General features: G+C 41.4%; 2 protein-coding genes and 1 pseudogene across 21 annotated transcripts in view; 1 reads left to right on the plus strand and 2 right to left on the minus strand.

The window, feature by feature from the left end:
- The window catches only part of nfasca (neurofascin homolog (chicken) a), a 155,230-nt gene extending 153,683 nt beyond the window's left edge, over positions 1–1,547 (minus strand). For 17 of the 19 annotated variants that reach the window (XR_015088036.1, XR_015088035.1, XR_015088037.1 and 14 more), the window contains exon 1: positions 1,201–1,547. The gene's annotated coding sequence lies outside the window, so the exon portion shown is untranslated. The remainder of the gene's footprint in view (positions 1–1,200) is intronic. The other 2 variants (XM_086039740.1, XM_086039738.1) reach the window with 1 other exon arrangement.
- A 6,261-nt stretch (positions 1,548–7,808) lies between these two features.
- Positions 7,809–16,693, minus strand: LOC147141644 (uncharacterized). 2 transcript variants are annotated; one of them, XM_086041831.1, is made up of 2 exons: positions 16,451–16,693; positions 7,809–8,924 (listed from the first exon to the last, which is right to left on the minus strand). In XM_086041831.1, exons 1-2 carry the CDS (start codon positions 16,635–16,637, stop codon positions 8,104–8,106), a joined length of 1,008 nt encoding a protein of 335 aa, XP_085897957.1. In that variant the 5' UTR covers positions 16,638–16,693; the 3' UTR covers positions 7,809–8,103. The 2 variants fall into 2 exon arrangements, with proteins under 2 accessions (XP_085897957.1, XP_085897958.1); XM_086041832.1 differs by lacking the exon at positions 16,451–16,693 and adding an exon at positions 11,631–13,291.
- LOC147141645 (uncharacterized) lies at positions 10,912–12,866 on the plus strand (annotated as a pseudogene).
- Positions 16,694–21,206: the final 4,513 nt, after the last annotated feature.

A 21,206-nucleotide genomic window follows, 5' to 3' on the forward strand; every position in this document is an offset into this window, starting at 1 on the left:
TGAAACACAACGCAAAGTTACCGTTGGTGCCGCAGATCTTTATATGGTGAGCACAGGCAGATACCTAAGCTCATTCTTACTACCGGTATATACAGGTACATCCGTTCAGCTCCCATTACACTCGTCAATAAGTTGGCCTTTTGACATAGATGCAGGGTCACTGAAAAACATGTCACAACCTTTCAGGCTGTTAATTATAATGAATAATTATTCTTCAAAACATTTGAAGCCTGAACTATGAAGCAAGATAGTAGTAACATGAATGTAACAGTTTTTCATGGTCATAAACGCAACATTTTCTATGTCTGACTGACACACCCTCCCTGTAACATCACAAGGACCTCTGGGCGTGGATAAGACAAGGCTTGTTATTAATTGCTTGACTGGAAGTGGGAAATATTTCAACTTAATGTTGATTTAGGTCTGTGAGAAAAAATTCTCTTAGGGCCTCACCACTTTCATGATATAAAGTGAAACATTTCTGGGGCCTGTCACTCTCAATCATGGGGCCTATAGTGCTTGGATATTTTAAATACAGTACATGTACTGTACAAAATTTGTGGCAGCAACTGCTACTGAAGTTCAAGGTCATTGTGCAAATCTACAGCATGTTCTGCACACACAACGCTCCCATTAAAGCAATATACAGTAGTAAGTCCATGAGTTGAGACGTGATGCAAATCAATATACTTGGACTAGCTTGGTCCATTTCCATTTCAATAAGATGTGGTGCAGCGAGACCGTTCTGGCAGGCCCGGTGCATCCCGCGCTGCAACCTTGGAGGTAAACCGAGCAAATTCAACTTAGCATTTTTACTGTCCCTGTTCGCCCATCCTCTGCAGTGACACCTACTGTATGCTTACACCACACACACTCACAGGCCTCTGCAGAAGCGAGGCCCAGTCATTTCAGTGGACTTCGGAACATGTCTCTTCAGTTTGCGCAGAGCAGCAAAAAGAAAAAAAAATCCTCCCAAAACCGCAGCATCATCCAGCGGATGCGCAGGGGGGCTAAGCAGGATGTCGGCATATCCACTGTGTCCGGAAAACACAAACGACTCGATCTGGAGCACTGTGTGCTGTTGTCATATTTCGTATCATCGTCTTAACATCACTAGGAGCGGTAACCGATGCGTCACCGTGATGGGCGTCACAGTAACTCCAAAACATCAGTGTATAAAGCAGAAAGGTGTCCCTTTACCTGCGCTCTTTTCGCCGCGGATCGCCACCTTTTTCAGCTCTCCGGCGGCATCAGAATACAAGCGACTTCCTCTCGATGCTGTCCGTGTTAGCCGAGCTGGGACGCCGTGTGTTCCCTCTCAATGCGGCGCAGGTTCTACTCCTCTGCCACTTCTTGGATTGGGCACTCCTCCCTCTGTCTCTCAGCTGTTCTCGCGTTGAGCCACAAGCGTGCAGCGTGCTCGCAACCAGGGCTGGCAAAATGAATTCTGCTAGTACCGGACTTTATTTATTCTATTTGTTTGAATGACACACACTGACAGTTGTTGATTCTGGCCTAAATTCAATTGATGCTGATTTACAGCTATCCAAATTAGTACAGGAATCCCAGTCCAAAATAGTGCCACTTTTGAATTAAAGGGGAAGTCAACCGCCCCAAAACTTGGTACAATAATATGTTCATTGTAGCCCCACTAGTCTAATGATGGCATTCTGTTTAAAATTGTTTGTGGAATATGAGTTAAGCAGCGAAATCCATCTGTTTTTATCCATTTCAGGGGTCATTTTGCCACTTGCTGTCGACTGAAAATGACACAGTTGCTCAGGTAACGACCAATCACTCACCTGTTTTCTGAAGCTGAGTCGATTACACTGAAAAAAATGCTGTGCATCATTTATTCATTCATTCATTATCCCTACCGCTTATCCTCACAAGGGTCGTGGGCGTGCTGGAGCCTATCCCAGCTGTCTTCGGCCAGTAGGCGGGGGACACCCTGAGTTGGTTGCCAGCCAATCGCAGGGCACACAGAGACAAACATCCGCACTCACAATCACACCTAGGGGCAATTTAGACAGTCCAATCAACTTACCATGCATGTTTTTGGAATGTGGGAGGAAACCGGAGTACCCGGAGGAAACCCACGCAGGCACGGGGAGAACATGCAAACTCAACACAGGGAGGCCGGAGCCGGGATCGAACCCACGACCTCTGAACTGTGAGGCGGACGTGCTAACCAGTCGACCACCGTGCCACCCTGTGCATCATTTACTCAATTTTATTTCATCAAGTGGTTGCACAAAATCTTTTTTTTTTCAGTGTAGTTGGCCTGCATATAGAACATATTGTCAAGAAAATTTGGGGCTTGACTTCAACTTTAAGGGAAATAGTGGTGTTTGAATTATTTATTTATTTGTTTGTTTGTTTGTTTATTTATTTATTTTTTAGCTTAAAGACTAAGCACTTTTTTTGTAGAAATCACATCTCTCGATATCAACACTTAGCGCTCGAGGAGCGTCCAATGCCTGCTCACGGTGTGGGACATCTCCGCACTACATCGAAACTCAATGAATTTATCAAATGCCAACAATTACTCACCACAATCCGATTCTGAAAGCCACGAAAAGTCTTCAGTAGACGACCAAAGGACGATCCTCGCAAAAGTAGCGGTAATGTTCGTTATAACAACAGCCAGTGAGTGGCAAACATCGATACAAAGAAATATATTACAGAAATAGTGTAACGATTTGGGTTATCTGTGTTGTGGTCGGATTTGTGTCTTGCCAAGTGGTGTTGTTTCCGAGGTTAATGAATGCATCGCGCGGCTCGCTGGATGGGAGAGGAGCGGAGGAGGAGACTAGAGGTGTTGCACTTTTTTGACTGAACGGTTGACGCTAGGGGTGTAACAGTACCCTAAATCACATTTCGGTTTGGTTCGGTTTTTTGGAAACTTCGGTTCAGTATATTTTTGAAACAAAAAAAACAAAAAAAACGCTTTTTCTTTATGTTTACTTTGAAAAGATGACAAGTAAATGGTACATTTTTTAGAACAAATAAATAAAAGTGAACCATTCGCGTGATATTCTAAGAAATTAAACCAAAATAAAAAATACACTAACAATAAAGATCTCTTAATGTTGTAAATCATTAAGACACTGACATCTTTAAACACTCAGCAGCAACAGCCTATGACACACCTAAGTATTCAAGTTAAAGCCAATTTGTCATTACAGTACATGTGTAAAATTTTTGTGATAAAAAAAAAAACATACACTGACAGTTACAATTACTGCTAACTATATTAAAACTCTTTTTATAATGAAAAAAATGTAAAAAGTCTTTATGAAATTGTATACACTTTTTAGGCATTGAAATCTTTGAATGTGCAACAGCATATTGTAACGAATTGGGTTATCTTTGTTGTGGTCGGATTTGTGTGTTGCTGAGTTGTGATGTTTCCGAGGTTCATGAATGCATCGTACGGCAAAAGCGAGTGGAGCAGCGGAGAAAGAAGAGCGCGAGCAGTTGTACTTGGATTAATAAAAACGTGATAATTAAACTACGTCTGACGGCGTGTTCCTGGAAGACGCTACAATATGATAAATCTCGCTATTTGAGTTCGACATTTTGGGCTAAAAAGACTGCTTACTTCCTCGTCTAAGAAACATTCACAATCGGATAATGCGGTGCATGTTAGACATGCTAGCCGCAACATAGCCGTCGATTTCATGTAGCAATGTCGGCACACAACTTTCAGATTTTCCTCATCGGCGATGGGGAACAGGAAAGCCAGAATATTCCCAAACAGCAGACGTGGGGACCTTCGAGCTCTGGCTCTTTTCTGGCTCTCTCTATTGTGCCGCCACTCTCGTCTCTCACATGCAACAGTCAGCGTCCGTGCGTAAGATCGCGCTAATAAGCGGACCGAACCGAACATGCCATACCGAAACGTATTAATACACCCGAGTGTACCGTTACACCCCTAGTTGTCGTACTGTATTGGCGCAGCCTACAGTAGCCGGTTGGACTAATAAAAACCTGATAATTAAACTACGTCTGTGTTCTTGGAAGACGCTACAATATATTTTAAAGCGTGACGTCACCGGCAGTCACGAAGGAACTGATCACATCTGCTACCCACACCAGCTTGCTGCGGGCCGGATCTAATAATAAAGTAATATCATAACAGGGGGCCGTAGAAAACTTCTCGTGGACCGGATGTGGCCCGCGGGCCTTGACTTTGACAGTATATCATCAATGCTTTCCTTGGTTCAGGAAATGCATAGTGCTGCTATGGCGGACACGTTTGTTTACAACTGAATTTATTGTAGTTATAGTATTGTTATCTCCTGACTATTTTTTATATACTTCTTGTTTTATTTTCGTTTTATGCTGTGGCTGTTTAATTTGAAAATAATTTGAATTGCAGTAGTTTTAGTTTGTTTGGATTGTCTTTGTTAATGTAGTAAATTGTTACTGCACTTCATACTCTACATGTTGACTTGAGATTTGACATGGTTCTATTGTGTGAGGGTGACTATTGTTAAAGTGCATCTACCTCAAGATATGATGAGACTGACTAATTTCAGCCATTATTGTGAGCTCTTATTGCAAGGGCGGAGCTATGATATACCAATAAAAAAATGGTGTTCAACAGAATCAAAGGCTTTGTAAAAATCTAAAATAAGGATAAAACCCTGATCTTCTACAACGTCCGAGTAATCTAAAATATCAAGAGCCATATCCAGGAAGCTTGAAAAGGGCAACCAAGGAACTGGCAAAAGAGGCTGAGAAAGCGAGTTTCTGGATATGGCTACGGAGGAATGATAACAGTTGGGGCTCAACACCCTAATGAGGTCAGTTGCAGGGAGTGGTGTGGGGAAACGTCCCAAATACTACTGCCCCAGCACCGCGAGATGTCGTGGTCAGGGGGTGAAACATCAGTGAACGGTGGCACCAGCTGACGACCCTGCAGCTGACCTCAAAGTGCACTGGAGGAGGTGCGACAGGCATAGATGCCAAGCAAATAAACCTGTAGTATTCAAAAGAAGTGATATTGGCCTCCAATTGTCCAACAATGAAGTATCTTTCTGTGGTTTTGGAATCAGCATAATCAAGCCTTGGGTCAGAGATGGAGGGAGGTTTTCATGATTAATACTCTCTATGTAAACCTTATGTAAAAACAGTGCCAATTCTTTTGAAAACATTTTGAATATTTCCCCCGTCAAGCCATTTGTTACAGGACTTTTATTGTATTTTAATTTTTTAATAGCATCTCAAAAGCTCCTTTAGCTTTGTTTATATAACTTGTCCAATTTTAATTGCAATATTTGAAGTTTGATTTTGTAATCTTGTGAAAAATTTTCAGGTACCTGTGATGGTAATGAAATAATTTCGGAAATTAATTCAGACTCTTCCTTCCTATTTTTTTCCATCGTTTTGGCTCCAACTTTCCTTATGAGTGTTCTTAATTCAAATTAAAAAAATTCCCAGTTGCTTCCATATAAATTTTCATTTTCTCCAGCTTTTACATATTTTCAATTTTGTCATTCACCAAGGATTTATTCAAGAGAAGAGAATTGTTTAATTTCCAATGTGAATTGGCACGCTTAACTTAATGATTAGCAGACAAACACAACTCTAAAAATATGGTTCTATGATCCGTCAGAGGTGTCGGCAGCACTTCCACATTAGATACATATTCAGATAAAAGATCAGATATTGACCAAAAATCAATTTGTGATTGTAATGACCCTGTTTTGTTTTTCCAAGTAAATTATTTTGCTAAAGGGTTCTTAAGCCTCCAAATATCAAAACATTTTCATACATAAAATCCAACATGTAAGTATCATCGTTCTCATTTTTAGATGGCCATCTATCTAATTTATTATTCATAGTACAATTAAAATCCCCACCCAATATGATTTTTAAATCAGCATATGAACTAAAGAAAAAGTGTATTTTAGAATGTAGTGCATGTAATAATGCCATGTTTTCTTGTTTGTTGTTGTAACCATAGATGTTCCCCAATAATACATTTGTTCATTGAAAAAAATTACCAAAAAGATAAAGTGACCATTTGGATCAGTTGTTGAAGATATAACAGTCCCACTGAATCTGTGTTTCAAAATTAAAGTTCCAGCTGAAAAGGTGAGTTCCATGAGATGCCCACAAGTCCTTCCCCCATTGAGACCTCCAAAGGTTCACATACTGGGGACCAGAATGTGATTCTTGTATAAAACAAAAGTCAACATTAAGATTAGTTGCATACAGTGGTAATAGCTTTTCGCTTAATATCGTCTCTTAAACCATTAATAGAACATTAATAGAAATAAGAGATAACGACAGAATTAAACGCTTAGTAAACTTACACCCTGAGAAGAAGATATAAACTTCAACAATGGTAGAACTATCCATCCATCATCTATACTGCTTGTCCTCACAAGGGTCGCGGGCGTGCTGGAGCCTATCCCAGCTGTCTTCGGGCAGTAGGCAGGGAACACCCTGAATCGGTTGCCAGCCAATATGGTAGAACTACTCAGTCGCAAAAATTGTAATATGGAGCAACAATAACAGAATAAAATTCAAAAGGAAACATCAAATAAGAACCTTGTTAGCGGTGAAAAGATTCTTTACCAGTGTAACAAATGTACTGGGTCCTTTAGTTAGGTGTCGCTAACTAGTGATGTCATAGGCTGGCGCCTACGTGTAGTTGCCGCCCTGACTTCCCGCCAGTTGGTAGCAAGACTTCGAAGGAGATGGACGTATGTTTGCAGTCCCAATGTTTTTGCTGGTCAACACCATTTTTGTGACGCAAGGTGAAGTGCGACAGAATCTGCTTTGTCATGTAGCGGACCTAATGTTTTTTTTTTTTTTATGTGTGTGAATAAACGACGGGATTTTTTTGATACCCCAGCATTGGCGTGGATGTGTGCTTTTTTTGCCTCGTCTTTTCCTCTTCACCGCACTAACCCGAAACCAGGAAATAAAGGCATCGTATGCCATACCTCACTTACACTTATCAAAATCATTGGATTTCTTTTCCATCAGCAAAGACCCAAGCTCCCACGAAGTACGCAGCTTTGCCCTCCTTGAGTTCCTGCTCCACTCGCGGACAAAGTTGGTTGCGTCTCTCACAGTCCTCAGGTGTGAGATCTTCCTTGAACATCAGCTTTCTTGTCATCAGGAATTCTGAGCGTTTCGCCGCCTACCATACAACATCCCAAAAGTGCTTCATGGGAACTCCAGGATTATAGGTCTTGGCTGAGGTGAAGAATTAGTTGCTCGGCAATTCCATCAAAAAAAGTCCGTAAGCCCAATTAGCAATTTACAAAACAACTTCTTACTCAATGCGTGTTCGTTTTATCTTTCAAGAAAGTATCCAATGTAAATAAAGACTCATACAAGTCAATTTAATTTTCTCGTCAGTTTTCTTTACCATCTCTGAAGTTCAGGAATCATACAATAATCAGATCTGGTCAGCTTTTCTATCCTCGAGGAATGCTCTCACCCGAGACGAGCGAGGGCAGAAAAGGGGCACTGTCTAACATGCAGCCCTCACATTTATACTGTCTTCAAAATCCAAACATAATGTGGGCTGGTCTCCTCCCTGGTTAGCCCTGCCTATGGGCCTGATCTTCTCCAGCTGGTCCCGTGCTCAGATCAGGGCACGCTGACTCTGAGACTCTGAACTGATTATGCGACGTGTAATTCCCATTTTGGTTTTTGGTTAACCTGTTGGCTAATATAAAGCCATTCATATAGATTTAGTTCCTTCATGATCATGATGAACTCACGTTTGATGTCAATAAAAAGTTTAATATACATAAATAAACTTTATACAGTGTGTTCTGGTTTACAGCTGATCATTGCCATCACATTTGGTTGCTTTGTAATTACTTACATTCATTTTTGTTTACCTGGAACGATAAAAAAAAAAAATATTTTGAACATCAAAACAGTGATGACCTTTTTTGTAATAATATTCTTTAATTGCAGGATGTGGGTTGCACAAAATGGATTTTTTAAAAATGACCTGAATAAAATAGTGCCCCACACAACATATTTTATTCACACCGAGAACATGAAAACAGTGATGACGAGGCTCGTTATACACAGTTGTGCCGAGAAGCATACTGTACATTTAATTTAGTTTCCAGGCGACTGAGGGGTCCTTGCAAATGGTGCTCGGATCCAGCTGGCTCTTTCTCGGGTGTGGAGCCTAAAATGGGTGTTAAGGTGTGCAGACTGATTGAAGCATTTGCCACATACATGGCAGCGAAAGGGCTTTTCTCCAGTATGTATTCGATGGTGCCTCTTGAGCATGCTGACTGTGGTAAAGCTCTTTCGGCACACTGCGCAGCTATATGGCTTCTCCTTAGTGTGCCAACGCATGTGGACCTCCAACTGGCAGGCAAAGCTGAAGCCTTTCCCACACTCTTTACAGCTGTGCCACCTCTGTATGGTTGCGTGAGAGTTACGAGAAGGGGGCGACTTGAGAGATTTCTTGTGTTTTATCTGCAGTAGGTTTACACTTTGCTTTCTATTTGTGCAAAGTAGTCCTTTCACCTGCTGTCCAACTGATCCTGACAGATCTTTCTGGGCGGTTCTGTAGCTATTCTCAGCAGTACCACAAGGATGAGCGTCTTTACTGTCTGAATGGACAGTGTGAGTGGATGATGAACTGCTGGCTGCAAAGAGTCCCTCAGTGTCCCAGTCTGTCTTTGTCCCACACGATGGCAAAGGACGTGAAACAGTTTCTCTACTACACACACTTTGAACTAACATAGAATGTGACCTATGTTGTGTCTCAAGTTGACCATAATGTTCTTCTTCTGGTTCTCTTCTATCATGCATACACTCGCTGTGAACGCCTCCAAGGTTGGGCTCTTTTTTCACTTGTGGTTGCACACTGCTTTCTCTTACAGAGTCATAGATGTGGTGATCTTGGGACTGGACAGCACAGGCATCTGTAAAGTTACAGACATCACTCAGTATCAATTATGTACAATATATACACATAGTGTTACACAGGATACCGGTACCAGTGTCGTACTGTGATTTTTCTGCATCAGAAACGGCTCGAAAAACATGCAGCTCACCAACTCTGTCGTAAGGGTAAGTATACATAAGTGCAACGGCACCTGTCTACCGACATGTGAGAAACGCCTTTAAGTGGCACGCCTCCTTCTGCATGTGGGGAGGAAGATGGCCACAAGTAGTGAGTGAAATGCCCGCTGCCCCGCCACTCGCTGGCCATCCGCTCCTCGTTGAAAAGCATGACACGTGAAGTATCGTGTGGAACTTTTTTGCTTACATGGCCGAAAGCAACATGACAAAGCTCGTCTGTAAGGCTTGTTTTAAAACTACCGTGGCTCGAAGTGGGAACACGTCCAATCTGGCCAAGCATCTTGCTGATCGGCATCCAGAGTTATACCACCAGTTTTAAGAGCTACAGGTTGTGATGCATTTCTAAAACTTTCCTCAAAAATAAGTAGAGTGTGAATTATTTTGTTCACTTATATAATTTGATGAGACATTCAACTAGCTGGGAGCGGACTAGAGAAGAGTAGACACGCATGCATGCACACACACACCCCCACACAGACACCACACACACACAGTCCCCCCCACACACACACACATAAACACACTCAAAGCAGCATTACGTTGAGTCATTATCAAATACGGTAAATGAACATATTTGCCTAACCGTAATGGTGCAAATTAGGGATGTCATGATATCCTAATGTCACGATACGATAATATCATGAATCACGATATTATGGGGAGGTATTAAAAACTCACGATTCTGTATAAAAGCTAACGATATTGTAAAAAAAAAAAAAAACAAAACAAAAAAAAAAGAGTATTTAAGAAAACCCCCCCACAATATTCATTTTTTTACATAATAACAGCATTCATCAAGAAATAGATGGCCTACAATGACCGAACACCTAATATTGAGGCACTTAACAAGAGGACACAAACCAGTGTCTTATTGTGCCGGTCCCAAGCCCGGATAAATACATAGGGTTGCGTCAGGAAGGGCATCCGGCGTAAAACTTTTGCCAAATCAACGATGCGAATCAAACATATGACTTACATACCAGATCGGCCGAGGCCCGAGTTAACAACGACCGTCATTGACGCTGTTGACCTACTGGGCCCCGATAGAAATTGGACAACTGTTGGTCGAAGAAGGAGAGGAGAAATGTGTTCGTAGGAAGAGAGTGAAGAGGAGCGCTAAGAGTATAGGACTGAGAGTAGGGACATTGAATGTTGGAAATATGACAGGGAAAGGTAGAGAATTAGTAGACATGATGCAGAGGAGGAAGGTAGACATACTGTTACTCTGCATCATGTCTCCAGGAGACCAAGTGGAAAGGTAGCAAGGCAAGAAGTTTAGGAGCAGGGTTCAAGTTGTTCTATCATGGTGTAGCTGGGAAGAGAAATGGAGTAGGAGTTATCTTGAAGGAGGAGTTTGTTAGCAATGTCCTGGAGGTAAAAAGAGTGTCAGAGTGATGAGTCTGAAGTTAGAAATTGGAGGTGTGATGTTCAATGTTGTTAGTGGATATGCTCGCCAGGTAGGATGTGAGCTGGAGGAGAAGGAGAAATTCTGGCTGGACTTTGATGAAGTGATGCAGTGCATACCTAGAAGTGAGAGGGTTGTCATTGGTGCGGACTGGTGCAGGAAACGGGGGGGATGAGGAGGTGATGGAGAGGTTTAGTATCCAGGAGAGGAACGCAGAAGGACAGATGGTAGTTGACTTTGCAAAAAGGATGGAAATGGCTATAGTGAATACTTTCTACCAGAAGAGGCAGGAACATAGGGTGACCCATAAGAGTGGTGGTAGGAGCACACAGGTAGACTACATCTTGTGTAGACAGTATAACCTGAAGGAGATCAGTGACTGCAAAGTAGTGGTAGGCGAAATTGTAGCCAAACAGCATAGGATGGTGGTGTGTAGGATGACTCTGGTGGTGAGAAAGATGAATAGGGCAAAAGCAGAGGAGAAGAAGAAATGGTGGTAGCTGAAAAAGGAAGAGTGTTGCATGACTTTTATGAAGGAGTTCAAACAGGCTGTGACAGGTGGTCAGGAGGTGCTTTCAGATGAGTGGAAAACTACAGCTAATGTGATCAGGGAGACAGGTAGGGGAGTACTTGGTGTGTCATCTGGAAGGAAAGTAGATAAGGAGACTTGGTGGTGGAATGAGGAGGTACAGGAGTGTATTCAGAGAAAGGGGTTAGCTAAGAAGAAGTGGGACACTGGGAGGACTGAGGAGAGTAAACAGGAGTACAGGGAGATGCAGCGTAAGGTGAAGGTAGAGGTAGCAAAGAACAAATAAAAGAGCTTATGATGACTTGTATGCTAGGTTGGACAGTAAGGAGGGGGAGACCGATCTATACCGGTTGTCAAGACAGAGAGACAGAGATGGGAAGGACGTGCAGCAGGTTAGGGTGATTAAGGATAGGGACGGAAGTCTATTGACAGGTGCCAGTAGTGTGATGGGAAGATGGAAAGAGTACTTTGAAGAGCTGATGAATGTGGAAAATGAGAGAGAACAAAGGCTAGAAAAGATGAATACTGTGGACCAGGAACTAGCAAAGATAAGTCAGGATGAAGTGAGGAAGGCACTCAAGAGTGGAAAGGCAGTCGGTCCTGATGATATACCTGCGGAGGTTTGGACGTGTCTAGGAGAGGTGGCAGTACAGTTTCGGACTGGGTTGTTCAACAGGATCTTAGATAGTGAGAAGATGCCTGAGGAATGGAGGAGAAGTGTGCTGGTTCCCATTTTTAAGAACAAGGGAGACGTACAGAGTTGTGGCAACTACAGAGGAATAAAGCTGATGAGCCATACAATGAAGTTATGGGAAGGAGTAGTGGAAGCTAGACTAAGGGCAGAAGTGAGCATTTGTGAGCAGCAGTATGGTTTCATGCCAAAATAAGAGTACTACAGATGCAGTATTTGCTTTGAGGATGTTGATAAAGAAGTACAGAGAAGGCCGAACAGAGCTGCATTGTGTTGTTGTAGATCTGGAGAAAGCTTATGACAGGGTGCCCAGAGAGGAACTGTGGTATTGTATAGGAAGTCTGGAGTGGCAGAAGTATGTGAGAGCGGTGCAGGACATGTATGAGGACTGTAAGACAGTGGTGAGGTGTGCTGTAGGTGTGACAGAGGAGTTCAAGGTGGAGTTGGGACTGCATCAGGGATCAGTTCTGAGCCCTTTCTTGTTTGCTATGGTGATGGACAGGCTGACAGACGAGGTCAGACAGGAATCTCCATGGACTATGATGTTTGCAGATGACATTGTGATCTGCAGTGAAAGCAGGGAACAGGTAGAGAAGCTAGAGAGGTGGATGTTTGTCCTGGAAAGGAGAGGAATGAAGGTTAGCCGCAGTAAGACAGAATACATGTGTGTGAATGAGAGGGACCCAAGTGGAAGAGTGATGTGTGATAGAAGGGTTTCAGCTAAAATGAAAGGAAAGGTGTACAAAACTGTGGTGAGACCAGCGATGTTGTTTGGTCTTGAGACAGTGTCACTGAGGAAAGGACAGGAGGCAGAGCTGGACATGGCAGAGATGAAGATGCTGAGGTTCTCTCTTGGAGTGATCAGGGAGGATAGGATCAGGAATGAGTACATCAGAGGGACAGCACATGTTAGAGGTTTAGGAGATATGGTCAGAGAGGCTAGACTGAGATGGTTTGGACATATCCAGAGGAGAGATAGTGAATAGATTAGTAGGAGGATGCTGAGTTCTGAATTGCCAGGCAGGAGTTCTAGGGGAAGACCAGGATGGAGGTTTATGGATATAATGAGGGAGGACATGAAGGTAGTTGGTGTGAGGGAAGAGGATGCAGAGGACAGGGTTAGATGGAGGCAACTGATTCGCTGTGGCGACCCCTGAAGGGAAAAGCCGAAAGGAAAATAAGTTACTTGCTAATGCAGGCACACGGTGTGAATCGGGTCAATTTGTGGAGGAACTCAAATGTGTCATGTTTCCCTTTATCTGGCGATTAGAGTGGGTCTTAAACATCTATCATCCATTAAGGGTGGCTAAAAAAGGCATCAAATTAAAATGCACTAATAAATTAACCACCAGAGGGTTCTGGAATGGCAGAAATGGAAAACAACTTGGGCTTTTAAAAGGATTTGCTGATATTAATATAGTGACATGATGACAACGATATATTGTGGCAATTTTAATATCGCAATATCACGATATTGCAGATATTGTGACATTCCTAGTGCAAATGTATTGTCGATATCAACAATGGATGACATGAAATGTAGTCAAATAGGTCAAGAATATGGCATTTAATGTAAAATCTTATAGTGAATAAATATTAGGGGTATAACGGACAGCTGGGGTGGTCTAGTGTCCTGCAGAACTGGCCTGGTATCACGATAGCTAAAGGATATTTTTTAATGAGGTTTTAAAATCAGGCCAGGCGACTTGTATTTTGAAATGCCACGTCAGATTTGGATGGGACCTCTTTTGGTGGACAGCTGGGGTGGTCCAGTGTCCCCCAGAACTATTCTGGTATCACGATAGCTGAAGGATAATGTTTAATGATTTTTTTAATTCAGGGATGATTACAGTGAAATATGCATATTTCAGAGGACTTATATTTTAAATGCCACATCAGATTTGGATAGGACTTTTTGGGTGGACAGCTGGGGTGGTCTAGTGTCCTGCAGAACTGGTCTCTTATCACGATAGCTAAAGAATAATTCTTAATGAATTTTTAAAGTCAGGCCTGATGACAGTGAAATATGCATATTTCAGGGGACTTTTATTCTGAAATGCCACACCAGACTTGGATGGGACCTGTTTTTCTGGACAGTTGGGGTGATCTAGTGTACTCCAGAACTGGTTTGGTATCACGATAGCGAAAGGATAATTTTTAACGATATTTTAAAATCAGTCATGACGATGGTGAAATGTGCATATTTCAGTGGCCTTTTATTCTGAAATGCCACATCAGATTTGGATAGGACTTTTTGGGTGGACAGCTGGGGTGGTCTAGTGTCCTGCAGAACTGGTCTCTTATCACGATAGCTAAAGGATAATTTTAAAGGAATTTTTAAAATCAGGCCTGATGACAGTGAAATGTGCATCTTTCAGGGGACGTTTATTTTGAAATGGAACATCAGATTTGGATGGGACATCTTTTGGTGGACAGCTGGGGTAGTCTAGTGTCCGCCATACCTGGTCTGGTATTATGATAGCTGAAGGAATATTTTAAATGATTTTTTTAAAATCAGGAGTCATGACAGTGAAATATGCATATTTCAGGGTACTTTTATTTTAAAATGCCACATCAGATTTGGATGGGACTTCCTTTGGTGGACAGCCGTGGGGGGATTAGTTTGAATAAAAAATGAAAACAAATTATACTTGCAGACATATATCCATATTTCAAATACTCTTTATTTTTCAATGCACCTCAAGATTCAAATTAAAGAGACAGTGGGCCGGGATGGCCGTGTTTTCACTAACAAGTTTATTTTATATATTTTTTGATCAGGAAAATGAAAAGAGTAGTGATTTTCTTTTTTATCAATACATTTGGGAGAAATTAGGAAAGAAGTGACTCCATGAATAACGCCCCTTGTTAATGAGGACAATGGACGCGCCCCCTAGCGGTCTATCCCTGTTCGGCCGGAGTCACGGGAGGAGCCAATTCCAAACCCTCCATTGGAAATCATTGTACTTTCATTGCTTATAACGTCCAAAAACGGCGATCAATTGGCACCAAAGTCTATGTGGACATCTCTACTAATGCCCACTTCAACATATCAAAAGGATTAATCTCTCCGTGGGTGATTCATATGAGAATGAGGAAATGTGGAAGTGACCAGAGCTACATAGGCTGGGACCAGCGCACACACAAAAAAAAAAGACCACTGCTTCTTTACTGATCACGGTTAGGACGAGCGAGGCATTTAACACCAGTCAGGATATTTACAGAGACTGAAGTGGAAATGAGTAGACGTGCACATTTATTTGGATGAGGAATGGCCCCATTTTCTCGACCGACAACACGTCGTCCAATTTGGAACGTAAACAGCCAAAAAGGTAAGTTCCAATGCGGCCACACTCGGTTGTGGAGTTAGCTTCGCTGGAACTTTTTGTTCGCTGAACATTGACGCTTGTTCAATGAGGGTTTAACTCACTCTCTGGCCGCTCGCTCTCTGTCTGACAATGCATGCGACTGCTTGGGAGGCAACCCCGCGACTTGAAGATGGACGCAGGCTGGACGCAGAGTAAGGAGCTAATGTTGTTGTGCTAACACCTTTTCTTTTAACAACCTGAAGCTAGTTGTTGCTATTAGCCGTCCCATTATTTTACCTTTAGCCGGGGAGGGCAGCGGGGGGCGTAAAGCTCCAATCTGCCTGCTGCTGCTGCAAGCCGCCGTCTCTCTCCTGAGAGTTGACACGAGTTTAACGTCGCTAAATGTCCGAAATATAACCAGTCTGGGTTCGTGTGCGCATTCATGCTCTTGTCTGCTTAAGCTTGTGAAAGTGGTGGAGCAATCGCCACAGTATTTTTTAGTTTGTGGAGGTGGTCATGATGAGATCACGTTTTGTGTCAATAAAGGCAAGCTATTGTGCAGAACACCTTTATATTTTCACAGGTTGAAGTGGACAATAGTAATGTGCATTTTCAGTTTGGTGGCGATCGGTCACCGTTTTAGACAACAGAACTGACAAAGCGAGCTATATTACCACGCTTGGCTCCCTCCCATGACGTGGACAGCTGAGACCGAAAACATAACATAAGCCACGCCCACAAAAGGGGCGGGGAAATTTGTCATATACCTAATCACAAAAAAGCCCATAAATCACTACAGAGCCTTTTGAGGTGGGCATTTTAGTACTAATGTCATTTTTACATGCAAACCTATTATATAAATGCCAATTTTAAGCTCACCCAGGTGTATCTTTAAGCATTCTACATTCTCTCAGAAGTGGACTAGCTGCATTACAACAGAGTGCTTATTTAATGTATTGTAGCGTCTTTCAAGAACACGCCGTCAGACGTAGAATAATTAACGCATTTTATTAGTTCAACCGGCTACTGGGGGCCGCAGCCAACGCCAATACAGTACAACCGTTAAGTTCAAAAAGTGTCACGGTTCCCTCTCTTCGTCCTCCGCTTCTCCTCTCTCGCCTGCGCCCACTCCCGTCTAGCGAGCCGCGCGATGCATTCATTAGGCTCGGAAAAAACACCACTCTGCAAAACAACATATTGGACCACAACACAGATAACCCAATTCGTTACAATATTTAATTCTAACCCGAAGCATTGACGTCCAGTTCAACGTAATGGTATGCATTTATTCTGAAGGGGGCTTTCGCCGCTCGTCGGCGACCTATTATCGTAATGCCTAATATAAAGGAAATTAGGGGCTGGCTTGACTTCATTTTTTCGAGTGGAGGCTGGCTTGACCGCAGTGACTGTCAGCGGGTACCTCTCGTCCTTACCTGGTTGCAGTAATAGTCGTTGGACGGCGACATTGAGTAACCGTTTCAGGCGCTCGTTCTCTTCTTTAGAGCGGTGAATTTCACTCTGATATTCAACAAAGGTGTCTTTGACAGCTCGGAAAATCTCCTCAGCGGCCGCTGTCATTCTGTCATTTAGAAACACGTTCAACAGCTCCAGCTTGGTCATGTTGTCTCCAGCTCTGCGCTGCGGAACACCCTTCTGTTTACGTCTGCTGAACCGGAAAAGAAACCCCTTTTTTTTTTTTTTAAACAATTCTTTATTTCACTTTTTACTTAGATAGCACACATACGAGAAAATAAAAATAATACATATATATACATATTGTATATACATATTTATATGGACTGTGTATATATATAATTCTAATAATAATAATTCTCTCTCTCTCTCTCTCTCTCTCTCTCTCTCTCTCTCTCTCTCTCTCTCTTTCTCTCTCTCGTCCTTCCAACGGGGTGTATTTTCAAATTTATGTTTTTTCAGCTACAACCCCCTGAATTTGTTGGAATCGTTGGAAAAAGTCCTCTGGTGAAAATTTTCCCAATTCTGACTAGATTTACCCCTGCCTCGATGATCTAGAAGTTTAGCCTCATCTCGTTTTATGGCTGACAAAATAACAATAAGATATCAGTGCTGAAGTTTAAAATGCTCCTTGTTCCTCAAATCCACAAATCCACTGTGTCCAGGAATGGAATGGAATGGAATTTTCCAAAACCAAGCTTGTCATTGTGGTCAAATATTGTAACCCAAATCAATACATAAGGGTTTTTGGTTGATATTTGGTTTTGCACGGCAGACATGTTGTTATACGGCATGGTGTTTTGATTTGGCATTTGGCTGAGGTGTTATCTTTAAATCATGGCTGCAGCTAAGCAGAATTATTTGATTACTCCAATTGAAGACATTTCTGGCTCTTAACTTCACTCTGAAGAACTACTTGGACTTCTGATCTGCCATATTGAGCAAAACAAGAAGTCTGTCAAGGAGGTAGCGAATGATGTGTGAATTTAATAGTTTTGAAGTTAAAACTTTTATACTTATACTTTTACACTAAATTGTAATACAAATTTCAAGGTCAGTGAGGTAGGGGTAAATCTTGTCTGATTTAGACAAAACTTCACCAGAAGAGTTTTTTCAACTATTCCAACAAATTTAGAGGATTGGAGCTTAAAATTTCCAACTTTTAATTTTAAGGACCACCCTAATATATTAGGGATGTTCCGATCAGGTTTTATGACACCGATACTGATCATGCACGAGTGAGATCGGCAGATACCGATACCGATCACATGTAATACCTGTATATTTTTCCATTTATTTATGGTGACTGCTATTATGCAATATTATCTGAAAAAACAGCCATATTATTGCTGTAATTTTGACAAAAATCTATATATATTTTCAAAAGCATGCAGAAATATAAAACAGTTGCTGGCACAATACAACAATTACTCAGTCACAAAGATAACTGAAAAAACAGCTTTTAGTAACACAGTTTTTAACAGATCAAAAGAATCAGCAGTCTCAAAATACTTAATTATGCAAAAAGTCAAATAAATAACATGCCACCTAAACATTGCATGGTTCAGAATATAATCAAAGTAGAAGAAATAGTCACATGCAGGCTTCACTCGAATAAACTATTCAATGAGTTCCTAAATTTAAACGACTCAGGAACTTGGTTTCTTGTTTTGTGCGTAGACAAACTATCTTGTGCATTTGTCAAGGAGAAAAAAGTTAAGCATCATGCATAACACATTTTGGAATAGATATGCCTTGTTCGAACATTGTCATTCAAAGCAGTACGCGAGTGAAAAACTACCTTGTTAGACTCAACATCGACACAGGACTGACATCCGACTTCCATTTAACACTTGTAAAATTTAATAGACCTTCTTTTAGGAAATTTTCGATGCGACAATATACTCTCTGGTGGAGCTACGTCTGTGAAGTATTCGCGTCCGGCTAGCAGGTAGCGAGGCTCGAAGTGGGCGAGCAGATGGTGGAATCCGATGTCTTCCACAACCGAGAATGGTCAATCAATTGGTGTTCAGTAGCATGCTTTTAGTAACAGCTGAAAGACGCACGCGTGCGTGTGTGTGTATGTGTGTGTGTTTGAAAAGGGCTGAGGGGCCTGTTCGCGTGAGTTGAATCCAATGCTTGTTTTTTCATTTGAAGGGAAAGTCAACCCAAACTTTTTTTTTTCAAGAATATGTTCTATGCGGGCCCCCTAGTTCAAACAAGGTATTCTGATTAATATTGTTTGTGGAATCCTGAGTTAAGTTGAAAAATCCATCCATTTTTTTACCATCTCAGGGGTCAGCCCTTTTATTACTTCTGTCGACTGAAAATGACATCACAGATGCGCTGAGGGCTCCAATAACGACCAATCATGGCTCAGTTTCAGAAAACTGGTGAGCTGTGATTGGTCGTTACATGAGCGCTGCGCAACTGGGATATTATTTTCGGTTGAAAGATGTGACAAAATGCCCGCCCCCAGTGATGACTAAAAACAGTTGGATTTACTCTTATTCCAAAAACTCAATATTTATCAGAATGCCTTGTTTCAAGTAATGGGTTTGCATGGAGCATATTCTTAAAAAATAATACATTATGTTTGGGTTGACTTTGCTTTAATAAAGTATTTGCATAAGAAAATCAATCCTCTTATTCATGTTAAGGGTATTAAAATTCAAGAAAATAATGGGACAGAAAAATCAAGGGATTTTTTTTACAATAAATAAAATATGCGATTAAATATGAAAAAATGCGATTAACTACGATTAAACATTTTAATCGCTTGACAGCACTAATATACTCATATACATATATATATATACATACATATATATATATATATATACATACACATATATATATATATATATATACACACATACATATATACATACACACGTGTATACAGTATATATATATATATATATATATATATATATATATATATATATATATTTATATTTTTTTATACACATACGTGTGTGTACCATATGTATGCATATATATGTGTGTATCAAACCGAACCGTGGATTTTGTGAACCATTCCACCCTGAGGGCAAAAAAGTATTTAGTGAGCCACCAACTTTGCATGTTCTTCCACTTAAAAAAGATGAGGGAGGCTTGCAATTTTCATTATAGGTATACCTCAACGATGATATATAAAATGGGGAAAAAAATATTTGCAAATTACAGTGGGAAATGTGGTCAATAACAAAAGTGAATTTCAATACTGTTACATAGCCTTTGTTGGCAATGACAGGGATGAAACATTTTCTGTAAGTCTTCACAAGGTTTTCACACACTGTTGCTGGTATTTTGGCCCATTCCTCTATCGATCTCTAGAGCAGTGATGTTTTGGGACTCTCGCCTGGCAACACGGACTTTCAACTCGATTCAAAGATTTTCTATGGGGTTGATATCTGGAAACTGGCTAGGCCACTCAAGAACCTTGAAATGCTTCTTATGAAGCCACTCCTTTGTTGGCGGTGTGTTTGAGATCATTGTCATGCTGAAAGACCTGGCCGCGTTTCATTCTTTCCTTCACACAGATCAGTCGAGCCCCAGATCAAGGGACATTATCAGTGGTCTTGTATATCTTCTATTTTCAAATAATTGCTTCCACAGTTGATTTCTTAACACCAAGCCATTTACGAATTGCAGATTCAGTCTTCCCAGCTTGGTGCAGGTCTATAATTTTGGTTCTTATGTCCTTTGGCAGCTCTGTTTTTGGCCATAGAGGAGTTTAGAGTGTGACTGTTTGATGTTGCGTATAGGTGTCTTTTCTATCGATAACTGGTTCAAACAGATGTGATTAATACAGGTGACGAGTGGAGGACAGAGGAGCCTCTTACAGAAGTTACAGGTCTGTGAGAGCCTAAAATATTGCTAGCCTGTGGTTGACAAAATACTTTTTTCACCATAATTTGCAAATAAATTCTTAAAAAAAAAAATGAAAAAAGATTTTTTTTTGTTCTCTCTCATAGTTGAGGTATACCTATGATGAAAATGACAGGTATCGCCTTTTTAAGTGTGAGAGGTTGCACAGTTGGTGGCTGACAAAATTTTTGCCCCACTGTATATGGTTCAGTCCATGGACAAGGTTCATTCATAGAAAAGAGTAGTTAATACCCTCTTTTGAGCTGTGTGCCTATGGCGATGCTAAGCTAGGAGGGGCAAAGTCGTCAGTGCATTCATTCCATCTGAGGGGAAGGCAAGAAAACCACAGTGTACATCGTACAATTACGACAAGGGAACCGGGAGTAACCTTATACATACATGCTTTTTTACACTTCTTTTAATCAAATGTAATGTGTTATGTATTGATAGCACATGTTTTGGCTTTGACAAAAAAAGGAAAACTCATGAACGCCGGTCGAGAAATGAACAAATTACTACTTATTTTACTTATGTTCCTCCAAATCAAGCCCGTCCAGGTTTCAGGGTCATTGTTCATTGCCCATGCGAGCATTCAAGTCACCCAGCAGAACTCTGGGAGTTCCCATTGGGAGCGCTCTCAAGCACCCCCTCCAAGGACTGCCAAAAGGCTGGGTACGCTGAGCTGCTGTTTGGTGGATAGGCACAAACAACAATGCGAACCCATCAACCCAATCAAAGGCAAAATGAGGCTACCCTCTCATCCACTGTAGTGAACCCCAACAAACAAGCTGGTTTTCTTGCAGAATAGCAGAGTGTTTGCTTAATATTGACAAAGAGCCCAGC

The sequence above is a fragment of the Filicampus tigris genome, chromosome 9 (genome assembly GCF_054856515.1).
Source record: "Filicampus tigris isolate MCC_2025a chromosome 9, RoL_Ftig_1.0, whole genome shotgun sequence".
Classification (NCBI taxonomy): Eukaryota; Metazoa; Chordata; class Actinopteri; order Syngnathiformes; family Syngnathidae; genus Filicampus; species Filicampus tigris.